This window comes from Maylandia zebra, linkage group LG22, assembly GCF_041146795.1.
Source record: "Maylandia zebra isolate NMK-2024a linkage group LG22, Mzebra_GT3a, whole genome shotgun sequence".
NCBI classification, from domain to species: Eukaryota; Metazoa; Chordata; class Actinopteri; order Cichliformes; family Cichlidae; genus Maylandia; species Maylandia zebra.
Window position 1 is genome coordinate 29,305,832 of NC_135187.1, and position 20,826 is coordinate 29,326,657.

At 40.2% G+C, this 20,826-nt stretch overlaps 1 protein-coding gene across 2 annotated transcripts in view; it reads right to left on the bottom strand.

Moving 5' to 3' along the window:
* khdrbs3 (KH domain containing, RNA binding, signal transduction associated 3) overlaps positions 1–20,826 on the bottom strand; it is a 158,320-nt gene that overhangs the window by 40,144 nt on the left and 97,350 nt on the right. For both annotated transcript variants that reach the window (XR_013095231.1, XM_004574891.3), the window contains exons 4-6: positions 19,377–19,523; positions 18,366–18,505; positions 7,249–7,429 (exon numbers count right to left, since the gene is read on the bottom strand). Coding sequence is in view for 1 of the 2 variants with exons in the window: in XM_004574891.3 (XP_004574948.1) it covers positions 7,249–7,429; positions 18,366–18,505; positions 19,377–19,523 (468 nt within the window). In the remaining variant the exon portion in view is untranslated. The remainder of the gene's footprint in view (positions 1–7,248; positions 7,430–18,365; positions 18,506–19,376; positions 19,524–20,826) is intronic.

Here is a 20,826-nt window from a genome sequence, read left to right on the forward strand (position 1 = left end):
CGGTCATCTGTCTTGGTCAAAAATTTCACAAAGTAGCTTTGTGTCATTTATTCAGCTTCTTCCTGCCAGCATATTTCAGAAAGCTGAACAGGCTGGAATTTGCTGGAGCTTTTCTGCTGCAGGGGTAGAAATACTACTCACGCTATCAGATTGAGGGTGCCAAAAAGTTGGCCTCATGCATCAAGTTGAAGTATCACTACCCCGTGTTACGCCTGACAAATGTTTTTCCTTCCGTTATTTTAACACCTTTGGTTTTGATCTTGGCTTAGTTTTAAATGAATTCTGTTCACACCTGCCAAGTATTATCAAGGGAATTCATGCCATCAATAAATTAGCCCTGAAGAAAAACATCTGCACACTGCAAATCACTCACCGCTTTCACTTCTGATGTAGCTCGACTATACGTGCTTATGCAGAACAGAGTCATGACAGGTCGTGGCAAGACTGTATTGATACAAGGACACGAAATATCAATATTTTAATTTGTTTAAAAAATTTAAATAGTCTGGATTTTGAAAAATACTACAAACAAGAGAGCTCATCTCATGCACCTTGCTCCTGAGAAAATCGAACAATTGGCTCAGCTGAAAAACACGCTTAGCTTGACAGAGCTCAGTCACAGGAGTAAAAGCAGGACAGTAGCCTCCCTGCATCTATAAAAAAATTAGAGGATGCCTAGAATGCATAAAAGTCTTTCACATTCTGCAACTGACTACAGCGACTACACGGTTGCCCACATTTTGAGGCTGTGGCACACTCGAGAGCGCTTTTGATCTTAAGGCCCAGGTCACCTGATCGGTCGTAACTTTTCTGCAAACAGTCGCCATCCGACATTTTTCCATCCGACCATGTCAAAGGTTTCAAAATACTTGCTGTCTAATTAATAAATGCAAACAGTTTGCCAACATGTTGCCAACAGTCTGAATGAGTTTATGTCACTGAACACAACTCGGGGGGACTCGTCTCAACTGGCTGCCAGCTGGTTGTATTCTGGTTATATATAGAACAGATCACAGATGCAATAGTTAAATGTGATTTTCTACTTTAAATTTAGGCTGCTTGGGAACTTCCCCTAATGTACTGAACATTTCTTCTCCTCTCCCATTCCGATTTGAATCTAGGAAATTTTGCCTCAGACAGTCGGAAATATTATAATTCAGATCAATACATTTACATATTTTTGTATCTATAAAAAGGAAGCTGACACTTTCCAGACTTTATCAAAGGTGTGAGCATCACAGCAGATGCTTTTGTGTCAAAGTAGCTGAAGATAAAACACAGAAAAACATGAAGGTGATTTTCCTGGCCTGGGGTTTTATAAAAATATTCTGCAGTACACCAAAAACGAAAGAAAACCATTAATCAACTTATGAACATTACCTCTGAAGTTACAGCGGTTTTATTAGAGACACGGCTAAGCGTTTTGCATTTTGTATAATTTCAAAAAGTTTAAATTTGTTCAGTATTGAACGGCAGAAATTAGGTTTTCTTTTCGGAAGTAAGTAAAAGGAAAAAAAAACATTGTCCGACAGCGCTGTAAATAACTGTAGTCTTGTGCGTAACAAGCAAGCGAATAATGCAGAAAACAGATTTCGGGGATAGACGGGAAACTGTTCTTGAAGTACAGAGAGAGAGAGAGAGAGAGCTGTGCATGAAGTGTGATTTAATTGGTGGAAGCAAAACAGCAAAAGTCAGAGGGAGTCCATGACGATGTTTATGTGAAGCGTAGTTTGGATCTTCGTTTGCTGCTCGTTCGGTCAATATTGTTTGGAGAGAGATAAAACTAACAGATTTAGAATCAGCGCAAAAAGGGTGTGAACACAAAGTGCGGACCCGCCGAAACATCAGAATCAGCGAGCTGTCTGCTTTCAGCCCCGACCGTGTCCGTGCCGTCGGGTGAGAAAGGCGACATCTCACTGATTCTGATCTGCGGGTCTGCGCTTTGTGTTTACGTCTTTGTGCAGAAGCCGTGTACTGCTGTCATTTACTGTTTTAAATGTTTGGTGGTTGTCAAAATTTTGTGACGTTTCTGAAATTTTGGGCAAAATACATTTATATAAAAAAATTGATTCAGGATTTTAATGAATCAATATCACGTTATCCAAGCCAGAATCGATTTTAATCGATGAATCGATTATTAAAACCCACCCCTATTTCCAAGTGCTTACTTATAGGTTTGGTTAGATTGTCCAATTCTGACAGTTTTGTCTGTAACAATGCAGGGCCTTTACCTTACAATATAAAGTGCGTCGAGGTGACTGATGTTTTGAATTGGTGCTTTATAAAAAATGTGACATTAATTGAAGAGAGAAAGATATTCTGCTTCATGCATGATAAAACCGTGCTGCTGGAGGTGCTGAATGAAAATCTGAGAATTCGTCAGTCTCCAGGCAATAAGAAAATCACATTTTGTGGCAATATGTTGTCTTGAGGCATTTTTATCAGGCTAAAAAGAGAAAGAAAAGGAGGCAATAATTTGCTCCACAAAAACAAATTAGAGGCTCCACATACAAAAATAAAATAGTAGAGGATAACTGAAATTTCTAATTTGTGGTAGAAATTACAGATGACTCTCATTTGTTTGGAGCTAACAAAGAATAATTCAATTTTCTCTGCAATTAGTACAAATCACAGGTTTGGTCCCGTGTGGGGAGGATTCAATCCTATCTTCATGACTGGTCTTGCCTGCCACACCAGTTGGTTGCAGCTTCTTTGTTACTGTATCTAAAATATTTCCCTAACCATCACATTCGATGGTTAAAACTGCTACAAGGACAGTGAATTAGACAACACGATTCAATTAACAGTGCTTGGCTCTCAGCAGGACTCGACATGCGGAGAAGTGCCTGAGGGAGATTTTTTTTTTTTTTTTTTTTATTGTTTTTTTTTTTAATGCCACAGTAGTCAGCAAGGACTCACAATGCTCAGAACGGATTACTGCTCCTGGAGGATTTAACATAAACAATTCCAACCCACATGCATTGCACACTTCGTGGTCCTCTCACCCAAAGGAATTCAGCTACCGTGTGAACAGAAACAAACACAGTTTCTCTCGCGTACATCTCCAGCATGGAGCTGATGTTCTACTATTTCGGTTAGCCTCCTTGGATTCTGTTCCATATTGGCAATGCTGGAACGGAAAGATACCAGCCAGAGCCTCATTTCTGACATGGGAGTTACATCATGTTTAATTCTCCTCCAATGGGATTAGCAGCAGGTAAGACAGTGATCTCAATGCACTTAATGAATTACACGAAATGAGATTTGGCTGCAGTCACAGTAGGCACTCAAGACGGCCGGGGCAGCCAGGACTGGAACACGGGATAATGACATTTCCGTGATTTTGTTTGGTAACAATTAGTTTCAGAGTAATTTGATACTGATGCAAGTAGAACCTTTAACAAAAGGTGCATGCCGACTGCATGGCGGGGCATCATCAAGACAAAAATCGCAAGGGGGTAATCTAGGTCTGGCTCTTTCTTCCTGAACAAGAGCGGAGAAGACGCCTCCAGTTGAACAAGTGTTCTGGCCCGTGGCGATGCTGAGCAGAGCACAACGGGAACGTGTATATGAGCAAAAGCTAAGCGGTGACAAATGAAAGCAGCGAAACATCCCTTTGTCATTTCATTGATGAATACAGGGGCCTATTTGTCAGCGGCCGACAGAGAACGCTTGCCCTGGGATAGTGATACATTCAGATAATACAGAGTAACTCATTGAGCCTCTAATTTGCAGCGATGTGCTTCGATTTATCATGTGGCAGATGTTGGGGGTCTTTTTTTCCCCTCACACACAGACACACAGGTGCAGGTGTCGGGAAGGGAAACGGGGGGGGGAGACGGGGGACGGGACACAGTTTACAACTGTGACAATGATGGCAAACAGCTGGTCCAGGAGTCATTCTCTACGACCTCCACGCATTTGAATTGCAACCTCTGAATAAACCTGTCAGATGTGGTTAGGTATGGGCTGCTGGGGCAATTTTCCAATGCAGGCCACCTCCTCGCTCCTTCCCTCTGCTAAATATGCGATGCTGATCCCGGGGTCTCTGGGGAACTTGCCTTGACAGTGCGGCAGGAGACTCTCTTGGCAAATGCACAAAAGCCTCTGACTCTAAGCCTAATGTATTCATCTCTGGGAGCTGTTGATATTGCAGGTTACCATAAGACTGTAGGTAAGCTACAAGAACAGTCCACAATAACAGCTCAAAACAGCTTAAAGGGAGGGAACTTGAAACTGATTTTTTTCTTTCCACAGGGATGTGAACTACTACAAAAACACATCTGGGAGAGACATCTGTGCCACATTTTGAGTATCAAACAGTTAATTTTCTGTACTCTGGTGATACCATCTTCACCGTTTTGTACCTTTGCTGCACTGATTTAAGGTGGAAGACCTACACATCACTCTCAGATATTTTTCGTGTTCCATATAGACCGTGCTGAGTCGACACAATTACACAATTGTTTGTGGACGTAACCTCTTTAACTGTAAATGTGTCTGACATTCATGTTATGGTGATTAACTTCATTCTTTAGCCTCTGGACCCAGATTTTTAGGCTTGTTAAGAATAATGTTGATTTCAGGTATGCAAAAGCTGACTGAAATCTAGAAGGGCACAAAATATTACTGTAAGATCTGTTAGCAAGCTAGCAACAGCTCGAGAAAAATTAGCCTAGTGGCTCCTCCATGATTATCCGCCTGCTTGCAAGTGAAGTCTACGCTGTAGAATGAGATGGAGGTAAGAAAAAGATTCTGTATATGAGCTATGATGGTAACTTAAAATGGTAAACCACTGAAAAAGTATTACTCACTGGAATTAACTGTGTTCTGGTAGCCTAACAATATACATTTTAAAGCTGTAAGGAACTTTTGATTTGACAGTCAACATTTTCAACACGTCTGGTTAGTATTTGTGCAGCACATATACATCAATAATAAATCAAAAATATTTGAATTAAAAAACAAAACAAAATGAACGTCGTGCAATTATACTGCGTTATATTTCCCTTTTTTAAGAGGCATCTGAACCACCTAAAAAATGGGAATTTGTGGGACTATTTATAGGTTGATGGACCGCTGTATAATTTAAAGCTTTTAAGAAAAAAATTGTAACTTTAATTTATATTTGTTTTACAGTTAAGTGATAACATTAAGTATGTAGTATGAGAACTAACTGTGAATAACAGAAGAATTTGAAGTTCAAAATACATGCAAGAAGGCTGGAAGTAACATTTTTTTCGTTTCTGAAACCATTTTGGACTGACCTCTAACCCTAGCCTTAAGTTTGCCAGAGACGGTGGATCTTAAACAGGTTACAGTTTTATGACATCAAAATGTAACATACTACCTCGAACATAGTCACATCTAGTTTTTTTCATATATGAGACAAGATATTGTGTGTGATCCTTGTTTTATTATTATGCTGCTCCAATATTGATAATTCAGAATTAGATATCAGATGCATACATTCTGACCGTTAAGGAAACAACAGAGGAGAGTTTACATTTCAAACTGAAAAAAAAAAAAGACATCTTACTCTTAGGAGAAAATAATGATCCCATAATGTCCATTAATTAGCCACAGGCTACAAACTGAACTCAATTTTTATCCCGTATTCATTTAAATTCAAGCTAATTAGAACAAAGAACATAAACCAAATTATCCTTTTTAAGTCTCTGTTTGCAACATAACCATTACAGTACAAACTGGAGGAATACCTTAGTAGTTAAAAACACAACAGTTCTGAGGCCTAAGGGACAACGCTGAAGTGTCAGTGAGACAGTGTACAGCCAAGTAACGTTGGTATACTTGGAAACCAGAAACTATACCAAGTATAAAAATATGCACATGAAACTCGTGTTTTCAGAGTTATGACTCTGAGAAGGAGTTCGATGTTTGACACACATTATAATTACACCTCCTTCAGCTATATGTCGCAGCATCTCCTGCTGCTGCCACGCTGATGAACAGACAGATCAGCAATGAAATTGCTGCAACTAATCTGCTGTTGTTTCCATAACACAAGCATGCATGAACACCATGGTCACTATTCTTGGCTTCTTCCTCCAACTCTCCCACTCCCACTGGGGAAATGCACCTCACAGTTTGAAAACCCCTCATCCACAGTAACCAGGTCATCCCCCGGTGGAGAAAACCCCACTCCTGTGCTTTAAAATGTAATTTTTAAAACTAGATTCTACTCATAGTATGGGGGTGGAACTGTCCAAAACAAACACCTCTAAAACTAAACTAACATTACAAAACAGATGGACTCCAAAGCGACCCATGCATTTTAAAGCCTAAATGTTGTGTTTTTGAAGAAAACCATCGACTATTAACCTGCAGCTTCCCAGAAAGCACAATGTTATCAAGCTACATTCATAGAGAATGATCATAGACTATTTGGACACAAATATAGCTCAGTCGAAGATGGATGTAACCACTGTGATGTCATTGGTTGGTGTTCAGACTCATTGTTTGCGTTTTTTGCTGCTGCCGTGTTGGTTTGAACAGCAGTCCCCAACCTTTTATAAATACAACTAAATAAAATGATACGACCGAGACAAAAACTGTGGTATTTTGTAAATATAATAATAAACACAAATTCACTGTGTAATTGTGTAACTTTATTAGCAGCGTCGTCCTGAGATGCACCAACAACATTGAGACTAACCTCCTCCTCTCTGCCCCTTGATGCTCTGTGGTTGCTAACGTGTAAATATTTCGTTCAAAATAAGACACACGACTACAACACATGAAAAGACCCAGGGAAACCGAGTTAACGATAAAAACCCTGAAAACGCAGCCCAGTACCAAACGACTCATGGACTGGTACCGGTCCGTGGCCCGGGGGTTGGAGACTGCTGGGTTTGAAGACCCAGCAGTGACCATATTTGGAGGGTGACGTGCCAGCCTCAAGTGGGCATCAGAGGAATAACAATCTCTCCAGTGGCTTGATTTTTAATCCCCAGAGATTGCCTCATGGAAAGAGTAAGACGTAAATTTAACTGAATCTATATTTTTAATATAACATAAAAGTCAATCCAAATCTGAAATATTTCAATAAAACTCTCTCATTCTTATTTTAAAAACGAGTAGCAGTTGATATGGCACTCAGCCCTACACTATGTTAAAAATTTATTAAACTTCAATTTCACACACATGGACACAAACTGCAACACGCAAACATATTTTTGCACACGTGCGCTCACTGCTGTGTTCTCGCATTATATTGGAAATACTCACATATTCGCCGTATGAGTCCTGGACTATGGGAGGAACTGGTCTGTACCCGGTGGCCGGGGGGGCCCCTCTGGCTCTCTGCACCCCTCGCCCTCTGGAGGACGGAACCCGGCTGGGCGGGGCTCCTCTGGGTGCAGCTCCTCGAGGCAGTGCTGCGTGCAGTGGAGGAACTCCTCCGCGACTCCTGACACGAGACACAAACATCCGCCCAGGTTTAGATGAAAGAGCTAATGCATGTTTTATATCTTATTAGCTTTTTTGGAGGCGACTGTAATAAATTCTGTAGATTACTGGAGGGAGGAATGGAAATGTGCGTCTAGCTGAGATGGATCAGATGCACAACACAACATATTCATATCATTTTTAAGGCAGTAAACGATACTGTTAAATGCATATCACTTCACAGTATTTCATCTATCTCAGATGTCCATTGCATTCCATGTCTTCACGATGATGTGCTGTAATATATCATGTTTGCAGTGAAGCTGCCTCATCTACTTCCATTCCAGTTAGTGATTTCCTACATCGGCCAGAATGACTTGACTGCAACCGTAGCAATGAATTTGATACATTCGGCAGGCAGGTTATGTGTGTAGGTGGAGAGAGAGGAACAGCGAGGGTGGAGGGCAAGTTCTTCCAGTCGAGAAGAAGTGAGTCATGTCCATTACTCAAAACACAGCATGTCTTGTGGCTGAATTGCTTTCTTGTCTATTACGGCAAATGTAGATAAAGAAAAAAAAAAGTACTTCTGCCTGTTTTATAATAAATGTATTCTACTCTGTTTGTTGATTTTCTAACTTGTCAGCCTGGAGAGAAAAGCACTGGTTAGAATTCTGCAAAAACTGAACATTTCTTTAAAATCTATTTCTTAGACATGGTTTCTTTTGATATTTAGAACTGCCAACACCCGACTTCTGCCTTTAATATTTTAGTAGCCAAGCATGCCCATCACACGCGGCTCTGCAGCAAACGAGTGAGCGATTCTGATGACATCTGGAACACAGAGCCTAACTCGCACTGAAATCAAGACGGAAGCAAATTCAAGCTGCTCTGCTGGAAATCAAAGGCGGTCTGACCTTGTGGTTTGGTAAAAATGTTGCACGCGCTTTTTACATCGAATGAGCTTTCTTTTTAAAAGCAGTTAACTGATATGGAGCAGCAGCAGAAAACCGCCAGGGGTCATTTTCTTTCTATGCTTTCCATTTCAGCTCCTTCTTCCCATCTTTTCTTTTTTTTTCCTGGTGAAACATCACAGATTTGGGGCAGGAAGACAGAGAGAGTGAAAAAAGACTAACCAGGATAGTAGGGAATGTTTACTTGATTGCAATTTGACCGTCATTAAGTTTAAATACTTAAAAAAAAAAACGATTCCCCTTTAAGTGCTGGATCCTTCTATTCCAGCAACAGCTCCAGTCAAAGTTAGTGTAAAAAGAAACATCTGTCACGGTTCTGGGTCCGTTGGACCCAGTATTTTGAGTTTATTATATTTCGGTTTAATTCTGCTTCATGGATTGTTTTCTTGTTCTCGTAGTGATGATGATTATTTCTTGTTTCTGTTTATCCGTGCTTAAGGATTTGTTCTCAGTTGTATCTCACGTTTAGTTTAGTTCAGGTTCCATGTGTCAGTCTCTGTCTGTCTCTCAGTGTAAAGTCTGCATGCTTGTTTAGTAATTCATGTGTCCTGTTTTATTGTGAAAGTCTTTGTCTTATGTTAGTGTGTGCAGCTTGGTTCCCCCCGTCTCGTTAACCCTGATCTCTCCCAGCTGTGTCTCCCTCCTGTTGCCCATTCGCTGATTACCACCCTGTGTATATTAGCCCTGTGTTTTCCTGTGCTCAGTGTCGCGTCGTACCCGCAGATCCTGCCTGTGTGTTCCAGTTAGTGTTTTCATGTTTGGTTTCTGTTTTGTTGGTGCCAGCAATAAAGCTGTGGTTTTCAGTTATATTTCCGTCTGAGAGTCCTGCACTTGGATCCACATCTCCACCTGCCCGCACACAGAGCCCTGACAACATCAATTACAAAGTCTCTATTAGAACGGCATCAAAAAAGCGTGCAAATATGGAAGAAACTGCATGCTACTTCCACTGTAGGAGCCTGTGGGACTCCTGTCTTATCACGCACAAATTAAGCATGGTAAATGCTAATTACAGTGTAATTTAAAACACAGCCAATTATATTCTGACTCTGAGCAACACAAACGCCCTTTCTTCGTGACCTTGTTTATCTCAAAATCTGATAAAAGAAGTGTGTTTTCTTTTCTAAACACAAAGAGCAAACAACACGACTGCTTTCTCTTTCTTTTTTTAAAGCGAGCGTCGAGCAAAGAGCGTTAAAGTCTCCTAATGGCCGTGAGTATTTTCATTTGTAGTCTTGTGAGGTCTCCAAGGAGCTGGAATTAGCGTGGGTTCACAGAGATGGTACAGAAGCAAGCATCAACTGGAGATCATTTGCATTTAAAGGATTTTATGCAAATGAGGCTTTGCTTTGCTAATGTTTATGGACACCAGACATTGCATCACTGCACTCTGTTAGACACTATTTACTATCATTGTTGTTTTCCAATTAGAGGTGCTTGCTCACCGGCCTGACCTATTTCATCACACATGAATAGCAGTTTCGGGTAAAACATGACCTTTTAACATGGAACAAACAAACACTGCTATTCACAAAATGTACGTTGTTAGCTTAGCCAAAAGGTGGTATACACACTCGCCTCAATCATGGGCTATTTCTGTGTGCTTTTTCACATGACCAGGGGAGTACAGTTAAATTAAGAAATAATGGTGTTAAATGTAAATATAACATTTTCATACTACACTGACATGAAGCAATAATATTATGAATTATTATTCTGCACAATTCATACTTTCTGAAGGTTTTCTGCTAAATAATATTTAAGTAAATGTTAATTTAAATATACCTGATCTAATAATGATTGTGGTATAGGAAGTAGTTTGGTTTAGTAAATGAATTTAATTGTTCACTCCTGCTAACTCCTTTCTATTGGCTGTTCACTGTGGGACCCTGTACTAATGTGAAATGTGAGTATGTGGCGCTGCCACCGACGGGATTAGAGTGTGGAACAGAATGTAGCTCAGAATGAAAAAACATTAACATCACTTTTAGTTAGTCCCTTATTCTCAGTCATGGAAGCCCCAGGGGGTAAAACTACTGTGGGGCCTGCAGATGCTGATAAAAAGGCAATAAGACAGGCAATAAGTCAGTCTGCTATCGAATGGGGTCAAGTTGACGATTACATGAATTGTGCTGGTGGTAATATGTCACTAAACTGTGATAAACCAGTGAAATCTGTTTCTGTCTGTTCCATCTACAGACACAGAAATTCAGATTAAATAGAAATTCACAGTAACTATTTCCAATCTGATTTCAGCCAGACTGCAACATGCATCTGTCTGCCTTTATGAATTAGATGGGAATTATTCGCAAGACACGAGGCAACTTTAGCAACCACCTTGTGATCTAAAGGGGCTGATAAGAGCTGAGCTCACTACACTGTGCCACTAAGGGAAGAGGAAGAGATAGTTATGTTGAAATACTTTTCTTACTTTTCAGTTTTCTTATGATTCTTAAATTATTTATTGTTGAATATTGTAAGATTTCATATATTTTGTAAGTAAATTGCAAATAGTTTCAGAAACTGCAACCAGGGGGAAGGCAAAATATGAACAGATGTGGTTCAAGATTGTATTTTTTTGTTAAATGATGGATTGGCATCACCTTTGTGCTTTGTTGCATCTCATCTTGGCTTGGTGTATTTTAAAATGTATCTGTGTTTGCATATCTGCATTTCATTTCCATATTGCCATCCTGAAAAGGGTTGTTTAACGTTAAAACCCTACAATCATATTGTTGTCTATCACTGCAAAAAAAAACAAAACAAAACCCAGTACAATCTAGATGCTCATAATGCACATAAGGCCAAATCAATCTCAGAAGAACAGCTTGATGGAGGATCACTAAGTAAAGTTTAAAAGTTTAGATTTCACAAGTCAACAGTCATGACTTTTTAGACTAACATCTGTATAACTATAACTAGCTGTGTAAACTGTAAAATGATAACATTTGTTAATATAAAGTAGGGCTGCTCGATTATGGCAAAAATGCTAATCACGATTATTTTCACTGAAATTGAGATCACGATTATTTGACGATATTTATTTAACCCTTTAAGACCTACTATAGAACCAAGTCCACCAGAGCTTATATTATTTTTTTTACATGCTGTAGTGCCATTTGTGGGAGCATTTCAAGTTGCTATACATCAATACAACTGTTATAGCCCATATTTTAATAATATGTATGCATTAAGTCCATAGTAACTACATAAATTGCAAAAAAGTGCAATAAACTACAAAAAAAATTGAAAATCGCTTTTGTTTTGTTTACATATATTTCTACTTGGAGAAATTTAAGAGGCTTATCCCTCAAAACTTTAAATACAATAAAGTTGCAAAAAATAGTTTACAACAACAGGAAATTTATTTTGAGTGTCTTCATAGTTTTATTTTGGAGATACAGCAATTTTTATATACTGCAGGAAAAACAAAAAACAATCCTATGATGCAAATTTGCAAAGAAAACAGCATGTGCATCATTTCACTGTGGGAAGTGTTACGAACAGCTGATGGATCGGCAAAGCGTATTTCTGGAATATTATGTTTTTGTTCCTGCAAGCGCTTTTTATGCAATTTTTGCAAAGCTATATGTGGAAGGAAACCGTGACCGAGGACAAGCTGATGGCATCAGATGTAAGTACAACTCCTCCGGTTTCATATGCAAAACAAATTATTGCGCTAGCTTACACGGTTCAGATTCTACAGGGATTTAAAAATAGTTACGCAAAACGGAGCGTGCTGCTCTGACCGGCTTTAAAGGGTTAACAATGACTTTAAAAAAATAATATAAAATAGTGTGCAACACCACTGAAGTTTTTTTTTTTAAACTCTCTTTTCAACCAACGGCAGTCACTCTCCAAATAACTTCTGCTTAGCTTTCCGAGCTTCCCTCGGGTCCTCTTAATCAGCGGTCTCCAACCTTTTTTGCGCCACGGACCGGTTTATGCCCGACAATATTTTCACAGACGGATCATTTGTCACCAACTGCATCACGTGCTACAACCCTGGTCTACATATCACCGTTGATGAACAGCTTTTCCCATCAAAGACTCGGTGCAGTTTCCTGCAGTATATTGCAAGTAAGCCGGACAAGTTTGGGATCAAGTTTTGGGTGGCTTGCGACCTAAAATCCAAGTACATTTGCAATGTCTTCCCATATCTTGGCAAGGACCCCAGTCGTCCCACTGGGGAGAGACTTTCTGAAAATGTAGTAATGAGGCTGATGGAACCATTCCTAGACAAGGGCAGAAATGTTACCACGGACAATTTTTTCACATCGCTTTCACTTGCGCAAAAACTTCTTAGACGGAAAACCACCATCCTCGGCACAGTCAACAAGATTCGCAGGGAAATTCCTCAATCCACTAGACAGACAGATCGCAATGAATTCACCACTCAGGTATGTTGCAGGTCTTTTGTGGTTCTATGTTTATGTGTTTCATTGTGTGTAAAAGTGCTATGGAAATAACAATTTATCTTATTTCTTAGGTGTTTTCAACCTCTGCTGCCACGCTGACGGCGTATGCGGCCAAACGGAAGAAGACAGTCTATATTCTTAGCAGCATGCACGGCGTGGTTCAGACTGATAACACTACCAAAAGGAAGCCAAACACTGTCACCCTTTACAACAAAACAAAGTGTGGCGTGGATGTGATGGACCAGATGGTTCGGGAGTACACTGTCCGCAGAGGAACACGGCGCTGGCCAGTTGCCGTGTTTTATAACATGATTGACATGGCAGCACTGAATGCACATGTGCTGTATCAAGCATGCTCCGGGACGAAGGAAAGACGGGTGGACTTCCTGGTGGAGCTTGCAAGGGAGTTAGCTCACTCTCATGTAGCTGCGAAGAAGGCAAGAAAAGAACAGTTGCCTTTGACACAACCCTCCACACCGAGCCCTGGAAAAAGAGCCATGTGTCAGGTCAAACACAATTGCAAGAACAATCATGCCACTGTGCGATGTGTTCACTGCAACAGATACACATGTGGTAAATGCAGACTACAGATACCATGGCAGTGCCAGGATTGTGAGTGATTGCTGAAAATGTTGAAATGTACTCACTCACTTTTTATAATTATTTGTAAAAATGTGTACAAATGGTTGATTTTTTGTACTGTTTTTATCAATAAATCTCAGCAACAAAGGACATACACCCATGTGTGTTGATTTCTCCCTAAGATGGCAAACTGAAACACTCCAAGTTGGTGACTTTTGGAGATTTGTTTCCCTGGATGATTGAGAATGCATCAAGATGAAACACAAAAGGAAGCTCACCGCTTTTAGCAGCTCCCCCACCCCCTCATCCACACACCCCCACTCCCCTCCCTCCAGAATTCCCAGGTAACAACCCAATTTACATATGAATGACTAGCCAATTTAGCTTCCACTTGCCTGAAGCTAAAGCTTAGCTAAAAGCCTACCAGCCATTTGGCTGGTGGCGGGTTTTAAAGGTAGAAAGGTAGAAGCCTGGGACTGCCAGTGTTAAGGTGTCGCGGATAAATTAGGGAGGGGCTAATAATCGGCTCAGTCATTTTTAATGATCGTTGAAAGCCCAGATCGTAATCGTGATTATATTAGGGCTGCTCAATTAATCGAATTTTAAAGTATTAAAAAATACAGCCCACGGAGCATCTATACTGTATTTTTGAATAAACAGGTTTTATAACACAAGGATGATGGCTGTTATCATCTAATTTATGTAACTCGTGATCAAACTGCAGCCTAGAGTTCAAAACAGCCATACTCGTTACTGTAAGAGTAATGAAAACTTCCAAGAGTGAAAAAGCAATATGAGTTCTACATCACAGCACATGTTCAAAAAGCTTAAGCATCAAGGAAAGGGATCTTTTCACCTTCCATGCACTCCCACTTTGTTTGAGAAACTGAATTAAATTAAGTAAGAGCTAAAATGACTGTTGCCTGCAGGCAAACAAACTTAGCTTAGTTTGCCACAAATCAAACCAAATTTGGCTCATAGTCATAAACTCAGGAGACCTGCAGCAGCATGCACGGTGTGTGTATAGGGACGTGGAATGTTCTCCACTACATTTATTTTAAAATATTACTACAATGAGTTATTTTTCAGAATTACATTGCTAATATAAGTTGTATATATAATGTGTCATAATATTTAGCTAAACATTACACTATTGAGTAATTAATGTGAGGGCCTTTGATTTGATCTTTCTGACAGCAGAGCTACTGAGTGAAGTAACAGAACAAGAAGTCAGTCTTACTTCCAAGTTATTAGCTTCAAACTTCAAAAGTCTCAGCAAAATAATAAACAGCAGTGCGTGCTGCTTTTGTGTGTAAAAACTGTTCATGCAGCAAACTTATTGTGTTGCACTTGCCTGTGGCCTGATGAAAAATACAGATTATTGACTTGTACTTTATTAAAGTGGGTGAGTTTGTCTGGCTTTGCCGTAAACAGATGCGCCAGTTGATCTCTTGCATTTACAAAAAGGCTGTTCAAGGAATGCTTGCTGCATTTAAGTGCTGGTGCTGCTGTCAAAACCTACCATGAGTGGAATAAAGGGTCTACAGCAGGGATCCTGGGGGCCAAATGTCTACAATGTATTTAGCCCTTCATATCTTTAACATTCAAAATGCAGAAATGTCTTTTTACACTTGTCTTTAATTATCTTATTTGACTGGAATGACAAATAAATGTAGCTCTTTATTAAATGTTTAATATTTAGGATACGCAATACCAAATTCTACCTCTAAAGCAATGGTTGATAAAAAGCACAGTTTTGTGCAAAAAGAAAAAAAAACTTATCTCCCTCATATTTGATGCTTTGCTTCTTTTGTTTGTGCCCTGTTAGTCTTCCAGAATACATTAAAAAAGCGTATAAATTCAAGGAAGTAGCAGCTGTATGCGAAGTTCCACAGTGCCAACTTCAATTGATAACGGCACTGCGTTGGGTTTGCTGCAACTACAGTTTCTCACTCTTCTTTTAATTCCTGCTGAGGTCTGCAGCCATTCTGCATGGTGTACTCAGAAATACCAGCGCTCATTTTCTGGCTTAAGAAGAACGTTTTTTGTTACAGTTCATTCTTTCAAAAAGTAAGAAACAACTTCCAAACTGTTCAATAACAAGTCATATTACACATGAAGTCTTTGTCTAGTTTGTTGTGCTCAGTTTGATACCGCTGCTTTGTCCTGTTGGAATGGCGATAGATCAGTACAGACACATTATGATACACGTCTTTCTGGCAGATGCACCAACAAGTATAAATGGCAATCTAGGCTCTTTACCAGGGCTTTCAAAATGGCCTATTTAATCCTGTGTGTTTTGTTTTTTTGCTTTTTAATTAGGATAACAAAATAATTTTGTTATCCTAATTCTGCAAAGCTCTGCGTAGGTGCTACACTCTGCATGTTGTAGCTGTGTCAAGGGGCAACATCACAAACATGTGGAATAACTGGTAACATCACCGTTTGGTAAGAGTTGGTCCTTTAGCTTAGCCCCTAATGTTTAAACAATCAAGCCACTAAAACTACTGTCTCTAGTTGTTACACATTTTTCTTGTATCTTTTAGAGTTTTTACACAGTTCTTCCTCTTCTCTGCACTGTCAGAACTACAAAATGACCTCCAGCAGGACACTGGTGTGCAAGTATCTGACCAAACAATCAGAAATAGGGCTGACGTTCTCGAGTGGGCCCTGTGCTCAATACCAAAATTGGCAGATCCACAAGTGGTGCCATCTGCTTTTCACAATAAGGGTGGGTTCACCCTGAGCACAAGCTCACTTCACCTAAATCCAACAGAACATGAGCTCAGGTCCAGATTTTGGGGGACATTCCTCAGTAGGGCTGTTCGATATAACAATATGAAAACGTCTATCGTATCATATCACGCTATCGTTATCAGTCACTGTAGAAGTTCTCTCTTTCTCTTATATTTAATAAAACCACTCTACGGACGGACAAGCGACTGTTTTTATGCGTTGTCGTTAGCAACAACGATGGTAAAACCATTGCGTGGCTTCGCCGTCCTCTTGTTTATTTTCCACATAAACTAGGGCTGCACGATTTTGCATAAATCACGATTTTTTTGCTTAGAATTGAGATCACGATTCTCTCACGATTTTCTTTTCCAGTATAAATATTTATTAACTGCACATCAACTTCGTAACAGTTGAAACTGAACATAAAAACAATAAATAAACATAAAAACAACAAATGTCTCACATTTTGTCGTTGCCAAATGTTTTACTGCTTGAAATTCCGTCTCCACCGTTGCTCGACACTGCGTGTATAGAGCAGGTAGTGCAACAATAGAAAAATAGTTGCGGGACGGCACTGTGTAGCGTTTGTCTAGGGTGTTGATCATTTTCCTAAATCCCTCGTTTTGCACAGTGTTGATGGGACCATATCTTTGGTCAGCTGATAAGTGATAGCCTCCGTAATTTCTTTGTGCCTGCGGGAGTTTGACGTGTATAGGGAAGCGCTGTATAAGGTTCCCGTTATTGATGTTTGGGTGGTTGACCGGAACGGATTTTCTCCTGTCACTTTCTCGTCATCCCTGACGTGCTCTCCGTTGTTTTTTCCCTGCTAATTTTAGCATCACACGGCACAGCTTCTGTATCACATGGTATAAGGCTCCGCCCTTGTCATTTGTTGAGCAGGAAGAGTGAGCGCTTGTTTTCATGCAGATTACGTCCCGGATCAAAATGCGGTACAATCGTCGTCGTCTTTTTTTTTCTTTTTTTTAAAAAATCGTTTTCATTTGGAAATGAGATCGCACATAAGTATGAATCGAGATCGCGATTTTCTAACGATTAATCGTGCAGCCCCAACATAAACCTTTCACAATAAAGCTGAAGATCCTGTTGAGATTGTTTATGGATAAGACGCTAAAAAGAGCCGTCAGGTGCCAAAAAAATAAACCTTAGAACAGGCTTTTCCCCACAGCACGGCGTGTAATAAATACTCACAAAGAAAACTGCGGCCATTTCAACTTATGTAACACTCGACCCCAAGTACACGACGTCCAGCTGAAAACACTTCACGCAAGTCGAGCTGCCCGAGATTCACAGAATTTACAGAAAATGTAAAACTTTTGTGATATATATCGTTGTCGGGACGATAAATGTTAAATGATATGAGGTTTTGGTCATATCGCACAGCCCTATTCCTCAGGACACCACCTGTCATCTCATTAGGAGCAGTACCAGGAGTGCTATTTTGAGTTGTGACAATGAAATTTTGGCAAAATTGACCAATCGCATAATTTTTCACTTCAGTGAAATTAAGTCCTCTTTTCATCAAATAATGTGGCATCCATACATTCCTACATTAGCCAGTCCATATCAATGTAGTTATCAAGCATGATTTGTTTTCACATTGAGATCTGATTGGTTTTCTAAGTATTCCTTTAATTCTTTTGAGCAGCGTACAGTGTCATGCAGATCCTTATGAATTACTGACGATATGGAAAGCAAGTGAAAGGCTTAAATGGTCCTAATGTCTAATGTTGAGTATTGAGTAATGTCAGAGTACTTTCTGACTGGTACTCTGGTATCAGTACTGAAAAGCCGTATTAGCCTGTGAGGTATTATTTAATTAAATCAAGAAGTAATCACACTCACACTGCTATCACAGCTGAGATTTCAGTAAATCCAACCCAGACTGCATTTGAAAAAATACCTAGGCTCGCCGTCACGTCAGAGATTCAAGAGACATAAGAAACATCCACTGTCTACCTTGTATTGCAAAAGCTAAACAAAAACACCAGATATTTCTTGTGTTGTTAGACACAGACGGTCAAAATGTGCTTTAATTCTAAATAGAGACATTAACTCATAAAATGCAACTGGATACTATATACATCTATTTATGGAGAAATAGATAAAGAGCCTTCCCAGTGGCTCTTTATCTGTAAATAATACTCAATCCCCAGATGATCTGAAATGCACAACATCTTGCACATAAACACAAACACACACACACTCTCACACACATTTGGGCACAGGTTACCTGGGAGGCCCTGGAACAGGTGTCCCTCTTCCACGGGCGGCTGACTTGCCCCTCACTGATGGCACCTTGGCATCCTCGGAGCCGCCGTTCAGGTATGTGAGCTCCTGCAGCTGGGCCTGTCTGATCTCATCATTGTAATCCTGCACACAGAGAGGCATCATGTTCACACTCACACACACATGCGTGCGTGCAGACGGCAATAGACTCGCTTTCAATTACACTGTATTAAATTACGTCCTTTATCTCCAGGGCTGCAGCCCCGGGAATATCTAATTAATATACTTTACAGTACTGCCGTGACCGCCGTTCCTGAGGCAGCAAAACATTTCAGATCATTCCTGTTGATAAATCCTCGGGACCCAGCTTGACTTCATCTTTTCACACAGCTGCTTTTTGCCCCTAACTTAAAACGGTATGGAAATATGGCTTTAATCTTAAAATGACTGATATGATTGTCATGTGTCCGCAGTATCAGTGTCTACACTTTATGGCAACTTTGAGATGAGAAGGTAGTCGGTGGGGACGGGACTGCCTATAATTAATGACGAGATGTAAATCATTGGTGCTCTGAGTATTGGAGACATCATTCATAATGAATGAAGAGTAAATAAGCTCCATGCTGTATGCTGCTGCCAAGGAGGGTTTGGCCCATGCAGAGAGATTCCCTCCTGTGGTCTTTTATTCCTCTTATACCCACGACTTCCCACACAGGATCACACACTGAATCACACACACACTTGGAAGACCCTGACAGAATTATAGTACAAGTTACAAACAAAGAGAGACAGTGAAAGAGCGACTCATCTCTGCTGTTATTCACTCACTTCACTGTGGACAGACTGAAATGAGTTGGCTGGGGCCAAAGTGCAGCTGGAGAGAGATTCAGGAGGAGAAAAAAGTAAAAGCCAGAAGAGGTGTGTGTGTGTGTGTGTGTGTGTGTGTGTGTGTGTGTGTGTGTGTGTGTGTGTGTGTGTGTGTGTGTGTGTGTGTGTGAGTAGAAAGGGAACATACTGGTATGAGAAACTTCTTGATCTCCTCCAGAGCGTGACCCATCCTGGCGTACGCCTCGGCTGGTGGGGCGAAGATCTCAATGAGGACGTGCAGGTCTTCGTTCAGGTGATGATATTTGGCCTCGCCGCTCTGCCGTAGCTCTTCTTCCTGATGCCACAACAAGAAAGAACAACAGTTTGTTATCATGTATTGTTTCTCTGAACAATAAGACTGGGCTTGCTTCCACTGCAAGGAACATTCACCTTCCTGTAACGATTTCCATAACTGTTAACATAATGAGGTTTGATGCTTTGCTCCTGCAGAGTTTAAGAACTTTAGCCAATGGGCATTCTTTACAATCTCCTCAGCTGTCACATTTAGCTGATTGTTTTTGTCCCATCTTCATTACTAATGGGCGGAATTGATGTGCAGTGCATGCTTATGCCGACATCTCTGCTTGTTGCATTTTGGCTCATCTATGTGATCGCTGTCACTTCATTAAAATAAATTAAGCAACTCTGGGAGGAAATGAAAGTTTTGATTTATAATTGATGGAGTGCAGTATTGATTTCTGTAAAACAGGCTTATGTGAAAAATTGAGAAGTCATTTAGAAAAATCATTTATACGGAAAAAAGATTTTTAAACCTTTCGCTCAGTGTGTAGTAGAGCGGTGAATCTAACATCCCCGTGCAGGTGTTTGTCCCAGATTATTATAATAATGTTGGTTCGGATCACACTGCAAATGACCAATCACGTTACGGTGACGTCATAGCGCTGCATCTTAATGGGAAAAAAAAGAAATTCAGTTTTATTTAGATAATGCCAAATCACAATAACAGTCGCCTCAAGGTTCTTTATATTGTAAAGTAAAGACCAGACCTATAATAAAATATCCAGAGGGTTTTCGACCTACTGCACATTCACCTCCTCCTCTGCATACTGAGTTAATAGTGGAAACATCTCTTCCACTGCAAAACCAGCAACACGTGTCTTTATTTCCCACAGAAAGGCAGCTTTGGCTAAAGGCTAGCCATTATGGCTTCAGAGGTGTAGCACCAGCATCCTTCTCCTCCTCTACTGGTGGAGCTGTTGGCTCAACGTGTTTCCTTAAAACGTGAGTTTTTTAGCATCTAACGGACATGTAATAGTTCTGCCATGTAACAGTGACCCTGTCTGCTATTTTGCTAGCTGATCTTAACAAGATAACGGATCACAAATGTAGGACTGGATACGTTCCTACTACGCAGCTGCTTGGCAACATGTCAGACAGAGATGACACACGTGTGAAAGCATGATGGACTTTTGTTCTTCCACTGCAAAAATTGACTTTTTTTAAATTTTTTGTGTAAAAATAAAATACACTCTTAACAAGCAAGTTTTGCACAAGAAAATTAAGCTTGTTCTAGGAAAATATTTTTCTCTATAAGATATTTCAGCTCATATTGAGCTTTTTTTCCCCAGTTACAGGGT